General features: G+C 42.7%; 1 protein-coding gene across 16 annotated transcripts in view; it reads left to right on the top strand.

Annotated features, from left to right (window-relative positions):
- Positions 1 to 17,601, top strand: part of da (transcription factor daughterless) — a 149,575-nt gene that overhangs the window by 113,408 nt on the left and 18,566 nt on the right. For 15 of the 16 annotated variants that reach the window (XM_087356462.1, XM_087356443.1, XM_087356435.1 and 12 more), the window contains 5 exons: positions 11,837 to 11,921; positions 13,452 to 13,621; positions 13,775 to 14,074; positions 15,731 to 15,991; positions 17,098 to 17,157. In XM_087356462.1, the coding sequence (XP_087212588.1) occupies positions 11,837 to 11,921; positions 13,452 to 13,621; positions 13,775 to 14,074; positions 15,731 to 15,991; positions 17,098 to 17,157 (876 nt within the window). The remainder of the gene's footprint in view (positions 1 to 11,836; positions 11,922 to 13,451; positions 13,622 to 13,774; positions 14,075 to 15,730; positions 15,992 to 17,097; positions 17,158 to 17,601) is intronic. The other variant, XM_022077835.2, reaches the window with a different exon arrangement.

Raw genomic sequence — 17,601 nt, 5'->3', positions numbered from 1 at the left:
CCTCAAAATGAGAAGAAACTGCATTTCCTCCTTTAAGCAGCCACAACGCTCCATTTTGCTGTTTACTACAGAACAAAAGATTCTGGCGTTTGTTACTGGATGGCGACACCGTATCGTGATGAATTCGAAACAGTTGTTGAACACGTCCGTTTGAATTACGACCCTTCTGCGTATATTTCTGATATTATCTTAAAATGTTGGTGTTGGTGTTCTTATTTAACCCTTTGAAGCCGAAGATCGTCTGAATATTATTTAAGAATTCAGTCCGTACCGCGAAGAAAACACTACACCTCACCATTACGAAAATCAGCTGGTTAACCCTCTGAAGCCGAAGCTCGTCTTCATAATATTTAAGAATCCAGACCGTACCGCGAAGAAAACACTTCACTTAACCATTAGAAGTCGAATCAGGCGGTGCCACATAAGATTTAACAAAAGAACATCCCGGTCAAAGCCTTAATTATCTCTTTTTGTTTAAGATCTAACGAGACTTTTGTCACTCCAGTACTTGTACATTTGAATAGCCATTGAATCTCTGAAGATGGTCTTGTACGAGACTGTTTCAAATAAGATCGAGGAGTAAATGTATCTTAATTTATTCGACACTCGTTACAGTGTGAACCGAGTCATGTCAGTGGAATTTCTTGAGATTACTTAAAAAATAAGTAAAACTCGGCGTGTATTGTAAGAATGTAGATAATGCCATTGGTTTGCTCTCGTGAGGCTGAGTGATTGTGTACGCTTTTCTGAGAGGGCTTTTTAAGAAGTTTGGAGTAATGGGTGCTGAACCTGGTTCAGCCTGTCAGTATTAGAGACTCCCGCCTGATGACAGGCAGATGCCTCATCTCCCCGGGTGGCTTCTCTGATGCGAGGGCGGCGCGAACAACTTCGACGTTTTTATTCCAAACAGCAGCGCACGAGGTCGCATTGTTTGTAGATTAATTCGGATTCCGAAATGTCGAGTTCGATTTTGTGCCCGGAAGCCGGCGATTCGCACTGAGCGTGTTCTTGGTTTTTGCCCAGTTCCTTAAACAAATGTTGGGCCAGTACTGTAGGTCACGATCGATTCCTTCCACATCCGTTCCAGTCATTCACTCTCATACTCCAACTTGACGGTGGGCCTTTGCTGTTTGGAAAGCGTCGTAAAATAATTATAGAAGCCGAAGCGGTCTAAGAAACTTTTAAGAATTCAGTCCGTACCGCGAAGAAAACACTACACTTCACCATTGCAAAGATCAACTGGTTAACCTTGTTTAAGGAAATAATACGACTAAAACGCTAATTAACCTTTGGAGCCGAAGCTCTTTCAAATGAAACTTAAGAATTCAGTCCGTACCGCGAAGAAAACACTACACTTCACCATTACCAAGATCAACTGGTTAACGCTGTTTAAGGAAATAATACGACTAAAACGCTAATTAACCCTTTGGAGCCGAAGCTCTTTCAAATGAAACTTACGAATTCAGTCCGTACCGCGAAGAAAACACTACACTTCACCATTACAAAGATCAACTGGTTAACCTTGTTTAAGGAAATAATACGACTAAAACGCTAATTAACCTTTGGAGCCGAAGCTCTTTCAAATGAAACTTAAGAATTCAGTCCGTACCGCGAAGAAAACACTACACTTCACCATTACCAAGATCAACTGGTTAACGCTGTTTAAGGAAATAATACGACTAAAACGCTAATTAACCTTTGGAGCCGAAGCTCTTTCAAATGAAACTTAAGAATTCAGTTCGTACCGCGAAGAAAACACTACACTTCACCATTACAAATATCAACTGGTTAACGCCGTTTAAGGAAATAATCGCTGTTTTGCATTGAGAATCATACGAAAGACGTTAATACAAAATGCGCTGATAGTTAAAGAAGGTGGTACAAATAGTTACCATTGGGCTATGAAGGTGGTCATACTTTTGTTCCTTGGTGTGTACTGTCGCCGGTATTGGAACTGTAAACACACAAATGAATTCCTGCTGTGTTATTAGTCGCAACGCAAATTAGAGTCGTGAAATAACAAGGCGGTAATTTTACGAGCGTGCACATTATCGGATGGGGTTGGGCTTCTTGTATATGCATTCCTGTCGTCCATTTGCTGCTGTTTTATTTCGTTTGTCACGAAGGCAACAAGCTGCATGTGAAGATTAACACGACACAAAGGATAGAACATGGCGTTCAGGCGAAACTTGGGAAGGAAAATTAAAAATGCGTGCGGCCACATCTCAAAACTGGGAACAGTATTTTGTTTTTCAAACGCACTTTAGTAATTTTCTTATTTAATTTAAAAGGAAGCAATTGGTTGTGTGTGCGCGCGCACCCTGTGAAATGCACATAAGGATTATTATCGTTTATAATTATGTTTACGAATATTTGTGATAAAAGTGATAACGTGTGTGCAACAAGTTTTAAAGCATTGTGTTCGTAGGCTGTGATGATTTTTTTTTTGGGGAGGGGGGTTCCGTAAAGGCTAAATAACGTGGATTTTTTTTAAAGAATGCTTACCAATATTCCTTGTAGTGTGCCGTCGCAAGTGAGCAGAAAGGCACAGGATGAATTACAATTAGTGTCCCGATTTTAAGAAATTATAACTCCTGAAATAAATTTACTGCAGACATATTGAGCACATACAGAAATGTAAATTTTGAACAGTGCAACAGCATGATGTGAATGTTTTCCACAGTTTTATTCATTTCAGAGCTGTGATTTCTTTAAATCGGGCGTAATTGTGACTCATGTTTTTTTTCCCAGCCGCCATGTTGTTTTCATGCAAAAACTTACTAAAATGCATTTTTTTTTATTTGTAGTGTTCTGTCTGCCGACAGGTCCATATGAACAGGATCCTTCCATCCTTTTCTCGGACTGGGACCTGTTCATATACGTTCTTGGCAGATGATCCAGAAGTGGTTTGCCATTGCCTTCTTCTGTGTGTGAATGGAGTAATTGTTGGGATGCCACGGAGGAAAACTCCGTGTTGCCTAGACCACGGCCTTGCCCAACACAAGTTATAAATTCGGACACCGCCGGGAATCGAACCCGAGACCCCAGGATTACAAGGCCAGCGTTCTAACCGCTAGACCACCTCATCTTATTATTATTTAGTGTTCTGTCTGACGACAGGTCCATATGAACAGGATCCTTCCATCCTTTTCTCGGACTGGGACCTGTTCATATACTTTCTTGGCAGATGATCCAGAAGTGGTTTGCCATTGCCTTCTTCTGTGTGTGAATGGAGTAATTGTTGGGATGCGACGGAGGAAAACTCCGTGTTGCCTAGACCACGGCCTTGCCCATCACAAGTTATAAATTCGGGCACCGCCGGGAATCGAACCCGAGACCCCAGGATTACAAGGCCAGCGTTCTAACCGCTAGACCACCTCATCTTATTATTATTTAGTGTTCTGTCTGACGACAGGTCCATATGAACAGGATCCTTCCATCCTTTTCTCGGACTGGGACCTGTTCATATACGTTCTTGGCAGATGATCCAGAAGTGGTTTGCCATTGCCTTCTTCTGTGTGTGAATGGAGTAATTGTTGGGATGCCACGGAGGAAAACTCCGTGTTGCCTAGACCACGGCCTTGCCCATCACAAGTTATAAATTCGGGCACCGCCGGGAATCGAACCCGAGACCCCAGGATTACAAGGCCAGCGTTCTAACCGCTAGACCACCTCATCTTATTATTATTTAGTGTTCTGTCTGACGACAGGTCCATATGAACAGGATCCTTCCATCCTTTTCTCGGACTGGGACCTGTTCATATACGTTCTTGGCAGATGATCCAGAAGTGGTTTGCCATTGCCTTCTTCTGTGTGTGAATGGAGTAATTGTTGGGATGCCACGGAGGAAAACTCCGTGTTGCCTAGACCACGGCCTTGCCCAACACAAGTTATAAATTCGGGCACCGCCGGGAATCGAACCCGAGACCCCCAGGATTACAAGGCCAGCCTTCTGACCACTAGACCACCGTGGCACATACAAAACTTGCAAACAGTGGCAAGTGAAAACCGCAGAACAGTTACGCCATGAATTTCTCGCATGACGTAAATAGAATAGCGCAGTGTAGTCTGGTAGAAGTTTTCCAACGTTTCAGAGGTCCCTGCTGCTTCCATCATTTATCAACCAGAGTACAGCAATTTCTTTTAAAAGGCTTAATCAGGTTCAGATGGAAAGCCCTTTCTGGCACAGGAAAGTACAAGCCATTCACTCAGCTTGAAGCTGGAGGTCGTAGTTAAACACGGCGTCGTATCGATAGGTCTTGTAGCAAGCAAGTCAGTCGGTCATTGCCTGAAGTACATCGCAGGTGGTGATCTGCACGTGCTGCGACAGGATATGCGGGTGGTACTGGTCTTGTTTTTATTGTCCCAGTGCGGACCGCATGGGAGATGGTGAATGTATTATTAATTTCACGTGGATTCGTTTGAAAAGGATGTTCTAACCGTCTTCATCCGTAAACAACACATAGTTCCGCCATCTTCATCAGCCGTTCATTTCTCTGTTAGTGTTTCTAGTTTACGTTTAAGTCTTAGTCTGTGTGGGGTGTGTCTTCCCCCCCCCCAAAAACAAACAAAAACAAAACAACAACTTTGCCTAAAGGCCAGTGGGTGACTGAATATACGGTCTGCTTTAAGAGTCACTGTTTCCAAATTTTGTATTAACGGGTTTCGTATGATTCTCACTTTAAACATCGATTATATCCTTAAACAGCGTTAACCAGTTGATCCTTGTAATGGTGAAGTGATGTGTTTTCTTCGCGGTACGGACTGAATTCTTAAGTTTCAGTTGAAAGAGCTTCGGCTCCAAAGGTTAATTAGCGTTTTAGTCGTATTATTTCCTTAAACAGCGTTAACCAGTTGATCCTTGTAACGGTGAAGTGTAGTATTTTCTTCGCGGTACGGACTGAATTCGTAAATATTATTTAAACGAGCGTATGGTTTCAAATGATTAATTAGCGGTTTTATAATAATATTTCCTTAAACAGCGTTAACCAGCTGATCTTTGCAATGGTGAAGTGTAGTGTTTTCTTCGCGGTACGGACTGAATTCTTAAATAATCTTTAAACGATTTTCGGTTTTAAAGGATTAATTAGCGTTTTTATAATATTATTTCCTTAAACAGCGTTAACCAGTTAATTTTTGCAATGGTGAAGTGTGTTTTCTTCGCGGTACGGTCTGAATTCGTAAATGTTATTTAAACGAGCGTCTGGTTTCAAATGATTAATAACAATTCATTTACGAAACCCATTACGAAGGTCCGTGGCATTTGAGGCCGGCCATGTTATGGCAGCCGCTGGAACATTTCAGATAGGAGCACGTTCAACAGATGTACGGTAATAACTCTTGAAGAAGATCCTTTTCTCAAGGCTTTTCTGAACACACCAGTGGACGTCGTGGCTCTACAAGCAGGGATTGTCACTGGGCGAGCGAGTACCAGTTTTTCAAGGACGGTCATACGCGATGGATGTAACTAATTACTCGTTTTCGTCGTGTCAGGTAGTGGCGACTTTACGCGATCTCTTGAACTTGTCTACTTTCATCTAGGTTTGTGCGCTGATTTTTGCAGAGTGTAGAACTGAATTATCAAACCCGCTTAGAACGGTTTCACGTCCGATTGTTGCACGATGCTTGTCACATGTCAACGTGGCAATCATAAATTCTTGGTATGTAGTCTGAGTAGCCTCGTACAATTTCTCCCCCATTGTCCTTGTGTACTTTACTCCTTTCTCAGTATTCTTTAAAGTATTCTGTAGGCATTGTTGAGTGTCAGTTTTAATCATTTCCCATTTGTGACATGAGCGCTACTTGGATTACTTCCAGGAAGTACACTCCTGTATCGAAGTATATGAACAGATGTTCAAGCGGACTTTTACTTAAATTACTGTATTTATTTTCCGTTCCCCGCATTGACTTTTTTCTGTATTAATATTATCCTTTTATCTACTCCTAGGTACAGTATAGTTTGCATTCTTTCATTAATTTGCCACCCATTTAGCCTTCTGTCACTTGATCGCTGATTGGTCAGAATATTGTCCTCGGGGCCCTCTTCTTAAACAGCTTTAAAGTGTTTCTCTCGTCTATCGTGAGAGGCCAGGTTTCACACCCACACAAAAAATAAACACAATTTTAATCTTTATGTTTTAGACAGCAGAAGTGAAGACTGTGTGATAAGTAATCTCTAGACTTCTTCGTAAATGCCGTTCTGATTTTACAGATGTTGGGGTCTGACGGTACGCCATTCCCATGGCAACATCGGGAAGTTTACCTTTTAAGAGTTTGATGCGTGGACTTTTCGTTCAGTATTGGGACTGGCGCTGCAGTCTGATAGCGGTTTTTGCCCGTCAACTGTCTCGCGACGGGACCCCTGGTGGCGGTGTAACGAAGTTAATTAACAAAGCAATAAATAATTATCGAAATGCTATGCAGGTCGAATTCGAAGAGAAGTGGTCGACTGTGTTTTCGCCTGACAGTTGGCCGCGCAGTAATTAAGTGTTTCTCCAGCAATTTAAATAAATTTCAGACACTTGTCTGTAGTTTTAAAACGTTCTGTGTAAGTAGACCGCCTCCTGTTGCCATATATGTGTCCGTCCTTCCGTCTACAAATCCGTTACGCAAGACAGGTTCGGAATAATTCAGGCAATCCGGTTTTGCACTCGAGGACCCGGTAAAATGTTCTCGTTACTAAATCGAAACATGAAGTTCATCTAGCCGAATGCAGCTCCTACCTCGCAGAAAACACAAATCGTCTCAATTGTAATCATCGAATCGAATGTTTGAAACATCTTACGTATAGCGCGACGTTTCGGCAAACATGACAAGCCCTAGTTATATGCACACGAGACTTTTCTATGCGTAAGTTTTAGAGTCAGTGGAATTTGTTGTATTTCGGAGTTACGAACAAACAACAGTTTTGTGTTGCTTTGCCAAACTTTTCGTTAATAATCTGATACCAGTGTTTATGGGGCTTGTGCAAAACGTGAAAGTTTCCTTGGCAGTGCTCTGAGTGGCTAGAGGTTCGCAGACTACTTCGCCTTCTCTACTTTGCTCAGGGTACCAATCCGCTCTTTACTGTGACCGAGATAGCTTGCAACAGATGTCCGCTATGGCCTGAGATTCCCCCCCCCCCCCCTAAATCAAGAAGATTCCTCTCGGGGAGAAAAAAAAACCAGCGTCCTCGCATTCATGGCGCCCTAGCCCTGGGAATGCGTCTGTGTGTCTGTCTGCACTAAGGGACTTTTGCTACAGTTTCTCCTGCCCCATAATATTGTGATTTTCACTTGCGACTTAATCCACTCACTTTCGAAAGCGGCTTTGATCTAATATCGGGGATGAATTTTCGTGTTTGCGACAGGCGTGTCCAGTTGGCACAACTTTCATTTTCACCTGTGGCACAGCTCATGGATGCAACTGGAATAATTAGTCGAGTATAATAAAATTTGATGTATTCACGGCTGTCTTCTGGGTTGTTACGCTGTGTAGTCTGGTAGAAGTTTACCGGCGTTTCAGAGGTCCTTACTGCCTCCATCGTCGCCCTCATGATCACCAGAAACCATGTCTTTCGTGTTGAGTAAATTAATGTCCCGTGCAAAGTGGTGGAGCAATTCATATTCTGATGTCTGTAAGAAGGAAATCGGTGAAGGCGGGTGTTTTCCGGTCGTGCCAGGTCTTTTATGTTGCTCGATTCCCTCCAGACTAGTCCAGATATTTTCATCTCGAGCGGCGTGGCTTGCTTATTCCGTGGTCAGACGCGATTTTCGCTTGTGGTGGTCCCCGGTGAGAAGCTAACACGTATTTTTGCGAATGGGTGATTGTGTGGCTTTCAGAGGGACCTGGATCAATTTCCTTACTGCCGTCGCTCGTGTGCGGGGGGGGGGGGGGGTTGAAAGGGTGGAATTTTGGGGCCGTGAACACCATACCGCAGACATCCAATATCACACAGACCGTTCCTCTCTTCTTCTTCTTCTTCTTCTTCTGGGGGTCCCCCCCCCCCAACACCACCTCCCCAACCCGTCGTATGGCGCGAAGTCACCCAGTTGCCATTGTATTCACCAGTACGACTGGACGTGCTGGATTTGATTTTCCAAATTGTGGTTCTTACTACTCGAATGTTTAATCGCATCCTTGACCGTAATGAACGTGTTTAAATTTGCATGTTTGTGCGAAATGACTGTTGCCCTGTGTGTGCGCTGGAATTGTTAGAAGTGACGCGTTATTTGGATTTCAGCGAGCATGTTCTGTTGCTACAATTCTCTGGTCTGCGTTCCTCCACCATCCAAGGCCTTCTACCCACCAAATGTAAGTTTAAATTTACTGCGTTCAATTCGTGTCGTCATTTCCGGAAACAGACCACAGTTTCCTGTTATATCTTGCTCTGTTCTACGTCGTAGTCGATTCGTAACAGCGTTCTTAAAATCATTATTCAAGCTACAGTATTGCCAACATAATATTTCATAACAGCTGAGCGACTACAAGGTTTGCAAGAAGGTTTTTTTTGCGTTAATTTGATTGGTTTTGTAGATGTATTCGTTTGTTTTCACAGAACAGCAAATTGTGTTGTTGAAAATGTAATTATCGCAGCTTTACCTGAGAAATGAAACTTTTCATTAACACTGACGATGCTAAGAACGAGATATATCGCTCTGAAATTTGGCTTCGATGTTTCGCGTTAGAAGAAACTTCTACCACATTGCACATTTTCGCATTTTTATGGTCGTAAGTTGTCAAGGTATATCTTATCTAAATCTCTTCGTAATAGTTTTAATCCGGACACTCTGTATATGTGAATACGTAAATCGCTTTAAGCCTGTAGTGGCAACTGTTACACCGGTGTTGTACGAATCTCGGGCTTTAAGTTGTATTTCATTGTCATGCAGACAAAGTTTGTTTCCTCGTTTATGATGAAGATTCACGGCTAATAATACGACGTGTTCCTTTGCACCACATGGTCATTGGAACACGCGGTATTTTCGAGTTTGTTATGCCATCCATATAGTTGGCAGTAAAACTGAAAACTTCAAAGTGCTGTATCCATTTGCTTACGTCATGTGTAATAAAGTAACTACTGCTGGAATCTAACAGCTGTCAGCGCGTTACCATTAAAGTTTGGACAGAGCTATGATGTCGTTTTCGTTCTTGGTCTGTCCGATCACTGGCGAATTCTCTGTTAACGTTTTTGGAATTTTTTTTTTTAAATGAACTGAACTTACACTAACATGAGGGCGAAATATAAATTGTATTTGCCGAAGTTTAGTGAGCTGATATAGTTATGTTACATGTATCATACTTATTTTGTATTGTCAAAAGTAAAATCAGTGAACTCTTCTGGGCGACTGGACATTAGCCCCCCCCCCCCCCCCCCCAGACGAGAAAACTGTAATAGTTGTCAGATATTACTGAAGATGGAAGTAGAAATACTCTTCGAAACCATGAATTACAACGCCTTTGTTACATTGAAAGTAGTCTCTGTCTTTCGGGATATTGCCCAGTGCAGTTTCTTAGAAATTGATAGACGTTTTAGAGGCCCAGATGATGGAGATAGAACCTCTGAAACGTCGGTTAATTTCTACGAGACTGCACGGCCCAACGTCCCAGAAGACGTCTCCGACGCGAGAACCTGCATTCAGTCGTCGTGAAAGCTTCAATTATTAAATAAACCGTTCGGTTCCCTGTTTATATACGGAGATGTAAATTGTTATAGTCTGCACTCCATTAGCGTTCGCGTGTTTATGATTGCCTCCGAGTGGATTTGCTCTAATTCTCTGATGCCTTCAGCGTGAGCCCCCCAAATAAAGATAATAACATTTTATGAGGTGGACTTCACTCACTGCCTTTCTTTGCCTAAAAATCTTAAGAAGTTTTAGCCTTTGAGGTTAAACCCTTGTTATAATCTAGAACTGTCGCCGGGATTTCCTTTTTGCATGAATTGTGTGTAATTTTAAAGAAAAGTTTAAAAGCGGTCGGCGAAATAGGCATTATAGCTTGTCATTGGGATCTGTTTGGTGCCTAACGTCGTCAGTCAATACGCTTCGAACATCTTTTTTAAACATTGGGCTGTTGGTTCTTTGTAAAGTTTGTCTTAAGTCCATATTGGTCAGTATTGGCTAACGTGCTAAGTATGGGTTCTTGCTTTCACGTGTAAACATATTCCTATTAAAATATAACTTGCTCTAGCCTTAATGCTTTTAACCCTCTGAAACTACGCGCGTCACCTACTTTAACATGTACTGAATTTGTATTTTTACCACAAAATATGTGTTTGTGTGATTCTTACAATAAACATCGATTATTTCCTTAAACAGCGTTAACCTGTTGATATTTGTAATGGTGGAGTGTGGTGTTTTCTTCGCGGTACGGACTGAATTCTTAAGTTTCATTTGAAAGAGCTTCGGCTCCAAAGGTTAATTAGCGTTTTAGTCGTATTATTTCATTAAACAAGGTTAACCAGTTGATCTTTGTAATGGTGAAGTGTAGTGTTTTCTTTGCGGTACGGACTGAATTCTTAAGTTTCATTTGAAAGAGCTTCGGCTCCAAAGGTTAATTAGCGTTTTAGTCGTATTATTTCCTTAAACAAGGTTAACCAGTTGATCTTTGTAATGGTGAAGTGTAGTGTTTTCTTCGCGGTACGGCCCGAATTCTTAAATGTTTTTTTATTAGAACCTCGGGCTTCTGAGGGTTACGATAACTTTTTTTTATCGAATTTCCCTTCTCCTGTTGAGGAAAGCCCCGAAATCTGTCGATTCCTTATCGACTTCGACTCAAATATCTGATGTCTGTAGGTGAAATGGCGACTGTAGGCTGACACAAACGGATAAATACGTGTACGTTGGACGGACGGTGTTTCTACGTGAGTGAAGGATGAAATAAATGGTTACTCGGTAAATGTGTGCACGTCCTGTGAGGGGAGAAAGTTGGACGCTGGTGGGTGGATGTTTTGTGACGGTGATCCTCACGTAGAAAGTGGCGCGTCGGGCTGGGGTTGTGATATATGTAAGAGGGTTGCAGGATGAAGTTGGGGAGTTTGAATTATTCCGTGCTTAAGTCATTGTCTGCCCATTAGTAGCATCGTTCGACCGAGACGTTCCGTCTGCCTGCGAATAATGCTAATGGCTTCTTCATCAGCTCTTTGTAACATGAATTTCAAACTGCTCCTTCCGTGTTTCCATTTTTTCGCGTAACTTTCGCCTGCGTGATGTAGGACTTCATCAGGAAGTATTTTGACCGGGAAGGTCTTGGATGTGTTCGTCGGTTTGATTTTCCGTAGTGCGTCGAAAATGAAAGGTGACTGTTTTCTGGGATGTTGCGCTGTGTATTCTGGTTGAAATTGGCTGATGTCTCAGAGGTACTTACTGCTTCCATCATCAGGGCGATGATCGTCATCCATGTAAATATAAGCCGAAAGTCGCGGTCGACTCGTTTGCATTACAACTTCTTATCCGGAAAGCCTTCATTAATCATCCGTCGTTCGTCTGGTCTACTGAGAGCGTCTTTAAATAAACCATAACTAAATGCAAATAAAGAACTGATAGCCTGTTCAGAATAGAACGGGTTTGTAAGGAGTCTGTCATAGTCTGAATATACTGGAGCATGAGTACCCAGAGCCTTCAGAAATGACTATCAACGTGCGGTTGAAGTGATTATGGATGTGATCTGCTATGTCTTGTGCCAGTTGGATTTCAGATTGCCCGTCTCGTTGCTGCTTTGAGACAGATAAAAAAGACTTGAGGTACAGTTTTTTTAAAATAGGTCACAACTGTCTCATTCCCTGTCATCTTAATTTGTCTTGGGACTGCCCAGATCTGAGTAACCCTCAAATTCATGATTGTGCTCTGTTTTGTTGCAGTATGGATCAGACGAGTTTGGACAGGACTCGCCTCGTTACACCTCACCCAAGACAGCCAGTCTCTATGGCGACTCCTACTACATTGGTAAGTTCTGGTACCGTACTCAACCCAGAGCAATCTGTATCTGGCAGTGTTGTTAAAAGAGGGAGCGTGGTGTAATACAAATAGGGAAAATATTGAAGATTTCTGTCTTCTGCGTTGTTGCGCTGTGTAGTCTGGTCGATGTTTACCAACGTTTCAGAGGTCATACTGCCTCCGTCATCAGAGTATGAAGATTTCTGTCTTCTGGGTTGTTGCGCTGTGTAGTCTGGTCGATGTTTACCAACGTTTCAGAGGTCATACTGCCTCCGTCATCAGAGTATGAAGATTTCCGTCTTCTGGGTTGTTGCGCTGTGTAGTCTGGTCGATGTTTACCAACATTTCAGAGGTCATACTGCCTCCGTCATCAGGGCGATGAAGATTTCTGTCTTCTGGGTTGTTGCGCTGTGTAGTCTGGTCGATGTTAACCAACGTTCCGGAGGTCATACTGCCTCCGTCATCAGGACGATAATGATTTCTGTCTTCTGGGTTGTTGCGCTGTGTAGTCTGGTCGATGTTTACCAACGTTTCGGAGGCCATACTGCCTCCGTCATCAGGGCGACAACCCATAAGACAGAAATCTTCATACTCGCCGCTGTGAAAACCTCAAATGTTACACAGGAATAATATTGTTCTAGCAACCCCCCCCCCCCTCCCCAAATCATTGGTTAATAGTGCTTTCTTCAGTTAATCATTCTTCAGCCCATATGACCTCATTTATCATCGGCACTGGTAAGCGAATGGCTGTGATTGGATTACAGGATCGAAATTAAGTGCATTGCGAGGATGAGTGGTGCGTTGTGCTGCTAAATTTGGCAGACTTGGCTGTGAGCCTAACCCATCTAGTTCTGGAAGATGGAATAATGGCTGTAATCTTTGTTGACTTGGGCAGTGTATTGGGGGGGGGGAGCACCTCTTTCGTAAGAAAACAAAGATTTGATGATTTCTGTGTCGGCAGTCTGTTTGTCTGCCATTCATATTCATCTACGTGTGATTGGCCATTATTCCATAGTTCTAACATGCTCTTAAGGGAGTACTTTCTTTCTGCTGAAAATAAAAATGTTTCTTTTAGGCTTACGTGTTTTGACACTGGACACGCAGTTTTATGAGAAAAAAATCTGTTTTATTAAATGTAAAGACCAGTTTAAAATCCTGGTTGTCGATGGTTGAGAGGATGTGGAAGATTTGGAAATCATCCGTATTCTTAATGGATGCATTCATCATGTGATCACAGATAAATAGTCAAATATGCAAATCAATTCTTTTGTGAATTCTTTCTGTTGTGCGTGAGTTTACACCACCGTTTAAAATATTAACATCACCTATTTTTCTTTTGGGGTGAGGGGGGGCATGGATGTACAGGGGAAAAGCTGAAATTCTTTATGTGTCGTTGGTACAACTGCAAGGCATGACACGCTTAGATGCTGAGAAGATGTTTGAACTTGCAGCATGGTAAACTTTAAAAAAATGTTGAGACTACCGGAAGACATCTTCATACTTGCTGCTATGAGAAACGTGTTTTTCGTTGTATTTCAGATGGCAGTGGCGCAGGAACAGGGGATCCCTGGTCCAGTGGGGGTCAGCTACAGTCAGGGCCCTACACGGGGTACGGTTCGTCTGCATCACTTCTCTCGGGGGCACCAGCGCCTCATCTGTCCCAAGTAGGCTTCCCCCCTCCAACCATGCACATACCACATGACCCAATGGTGAGTATGACCCAGCCAACTTTGGCGGTAATAGAAGTTCGTCGGTTTCGTGACGTCGTTGGATTTAAATTATAGGCTCAATTTTAAAATGCCTAAATGCCCATTTTATCTGCTGTTCCCCCAGAGAATGTAGTTCTCACTGCTTGGTTTCAGGGTTATGGCACCATGTCTCCTGGTGGCGGTGTACAGCAGGATCCCACGTCCTCAGTACCCACATCTCTCCTCTCCAACTCAACCACTGGTCTTCCTCCCATGTCAACTTTCCGTGGGAGTGGAGGAGGCGTGGCGGGTCCAGGTCCAGGGGGGCAGGTGACTTCAACTGGCGCTCCTGGTGTGGTCGGTGTTCCCACATCGAGCCCTGCGCAAGCCCTCTACTGTGGCAGTCATAGTCCAGCGGTCGGTGTCCCGCAATCGCAGACGTCCGGAGACACCCTCGGCAAAGCTCTGGCCTCAGTGAGTTTTGCTTTTTTAATTTGATATTTGTAATCGAGGCTTTATTACTTCGAGCTGATTTCAGGATTCTACGTCTCGATAAAGACCGGAGCAGATGTGATGATGGATCCTTCGGCTGCCATTGGTCATCCAGTCCATAGTCGGTCGCCATGACGACTGAGATCTGCTCTGTGGATTAATGTTTTTGTGTTTGGTAGTATTGGAAAGGGTTGATGTTTCTCTGTGGATAGTAGTGTAGGCTGATGATATTTCCTCTGAAGTGTAGTAGCAAGGGGGAGAGGTGCGTCAAGACACTGTCCAGATGCCCTGCCTCCCCAGAAACAGTTCAGTTTATTTGCTTCCTGTGTGCTGATATGCTGATGGATTTGTTCTACTGCTCTCACTGAGCACTTAACCTAGCTTATATTTCAGTGTTGCCAACTGAAGAGTACAGGTAATAGAGCATAATATGTGATGTAATATCTGGACCATAGAAGGAGGCTTTGGATCTGAGAACATTTATTTTAACTTCTGTTCACACTGGGACAGTTTCCATTTTGTTTCTCGGAAGCAACATTAAAATTTGTGCAGGGGATGAACAAACCAGTGGTATTTGTGATTACGCGAGTAAGTGGAATGATGTTGTAATTGAACATAACACGGAAATAATGCATGATTATCTCTGATAGATTTTGAAGAAATTTGAACTTGCTGGTATACACCAAAAGTTAGTCTTTCTAGTATAAAGTCTAATCCCCCCCCTGAAACTTTAAGTAGACTGTATTAACTTTCTCACGAACAGTTTTCACTCACTCGCACACCAAAAAAATATTAGTTTTAACGTACACTACAGACCTATCAGAACTCTCGACTTTAATTGAAAACACTTTTTCAGTTTCTTGTGTGTATATATCAAAAATACAAGGAGAAATAATTTATTACTTGTGATATATGTAGAGTTTTTATATTTGCAATAAATGAATATCACGGCCAGTGGCGTATGTAAAATAAAGAATGCATTTGAGAAACATGAGCCCTAGACCAGTGGTCCCCAACGCGGTGCCCGCCAAGGCTTTTTTTTGGGTTCCAGCGTTGTTACGGAAAGAGGTTATACTGAATAATGAAGGCCGTTCAGCCATGAACATCATAAAATCAAAGCACAGATCTCGACTTACTGACGGCCGTCTTGACGATTGTTTTCGAGCAGCAACATCATCCTATACTCCCAAATTTGAAAAACTGGCTGATGAAATGCAGCGCCAAACATCGCACTAACTTCCCACTTGAGTAATAATAATTGTACTTATAAAAGTACGTATTTTTGATTTCGCGGTTTCTTGTATCATTAAACGTCGTGTTGTTTTGCGTATTATTCGGTGTCCATATCTTATTTGTCCAGAGAAAAGAAAATTTGGCTTTGTTAATTGATTGGTGCCCGCCACTATCTCATAAACTCTCAAATGTGCCTGTAGGCACAAAAAGGTTGGGGACCATTGATCTAGACTAAATGGCACAGTCTAGAGAGTGTTGTCATTTATTAATTTCAGTACAGCGTATATCAGTTCCTTCCCTGATGCTGATATAACAGCATTGGTTCTTGTGTAACCGAAAGTAATCGGGGTAAGCTGAATGAAGATGTGTTTCAATTATCTACGAGTGCCTCGTCTGTTCTTGCAGATCTATCCGACCGACCAGAGCGTAAGCAGCTACAGTTCAAACCCGTCTACACCCGTCAGTTCACCGCCGCCCCTAACAGCCGGCGGGCCTGGAGGTGGCAGTAGCGGGGCAGGCGCATGGCCACCGAGCGGCGCGACGCCAGGGGCAGGGCCACAGCAACACAATCACACGCACCCACATGCGGCCACCCCCACCTCACCGCACTACACACCCACACCCAGCAGTGCGAGCGTAGCTGCTCCTGACCGCACGATACACATGGTAAGTGTCGGTACATGACCTGCGTATGGGTTTGGCGATTGCAAGTGTGTTGTACAGGTAGTATCTCCAGGATGCCTTATAGTGCCAGTATTTGCGTAAAATATATAAATTGAATGCACTCGTTAGATTTCACTTCTGGAACAGCTGTCGTGAGTTTCAGTGAAGTACGAGGTTGGATGTCAACAAGTTACATTTTTAAGGTTGCTACGAAATCCAAAAATCCTATAAACATTAATTTGTCCGTTGTAAGCTATGTACCACGATGTGTTGGGATGTGGAGGTGTAGCTCCATATAGTCGTAGCCTCAGCACTGGTCAGATTTATGACATCCATGAAGAACGCCAGCGCCAATTGGATGGGTGGGCCCCAGATTTGGTTTTTGACGATTGGGTGAAAAGCAAAATCTTATCTTGCCAGGAATCAAACCCCCTGAAGGAGTGACTTTTCCAGGCCTGATGTAGTATCTCTAAATTTTAATATGAAATAGTCCTTAGAATTGCATTAATTTTGTCATTCCTGTGTCGGTAAGTATTTTCTCGACGAATGATCCGAACCTGCTCGGAATAAAATTGTGGTAGAGTGACAGAACACACCTGCGGGTAGGCCCCTTTATGAGCGCTTGTTTACGCGCATAGAAGTTACTTCACGACTGGTAATAAGTTTAGTATCTTGTGATATTGCGTTCCTAATGAAGTGTCGCGTTGGCACGTCGTATGGAACGTGTGTGCGTGTTCTGCCGTGTCATGTGTATGTGTTTTGGTAGTCACTGTCTTCCCACTCTTTGTTTTCATCTGTTTAATTTTAATTTTGTTCATTTTTTCAGTCACTGTCTTGTGAGTTGAACGATATATGTGCCTGTTTCTCATTAATGGTGGTGAAGAGGGTTGGTTGTGGTCCACCCTGATTTATATGTTTTGTGTAGTTTGTGGCATTGTTCCCCACCCTCTTAATTTTTTTTGCATGGTTTGTAATTTGCTGGTTTTGTTTTTTTCTTTTTTTTTTATATATCTCTCTCTCTCTCACCTCCACTCACCTGTGCATTGCATCCCTTCCCCTCACTGTTTTCGACAACCGATCGTGTGCGATCGCCGTCGGACCGATCGCAGGCCGCCCCCGAGCAGCAGAGGTTAGATGATGCAATTGGGTTTCTGCGAGATCATGCTGAGGTAATGCAGAGTTGCTTTTTATTTGTTTATTTTAAGATGTGGTTTTTTTGACTTTTGGTTCTGCTGCGTGTCATTGGTTGATTGGGTTGTAACCTGTTGTTAAGAGGATTTTATGAAAGATCTTTGGAAACTGATATAATTCAAGTTTTAATCATTCGGAATGGTGCGATGAAGAACACATTACTCTGAATAACTCTGAACATTTCAGGCTTTGAAAAAATTGTTTATTAACTTTGTACTGTATGGTACTGTTAGAATTAATATTTATTATCATAAAAATATTTTTGATCAAACCGTTATCATGTTGTGGTGATTTAAAAATGCTCTGAGATGGTTTAATCCAAGGGTTCTTAACATTTTCTGTACCCAGGGTGAAATTCACACTCTTATATCAACTTACAGGCAGCAAGGTTATAAATAAAACCATACAACATAATAGTTTGA

Source organism: Zootermopsis nevadensis, unplaced genomic scaffold (assembly GCF_977971745.1).
Source record: "Zootermopsis nevadensis isolate Lab colony 2312 unplaced genomic scaffold, Znev_1.0 Znev_ptg000002l, whole genome shotgun sequence".
NCBI classification, from domain to species: Eukaryota; Metazoa; Arthropoda; class Insecta; order Blattodea; family Termopsidae; genus Zootermopsis; species Zootermopsis nevadensis.
This window is presented reverse-complemented; position numbering and strand designations above follow the sequence as displayed.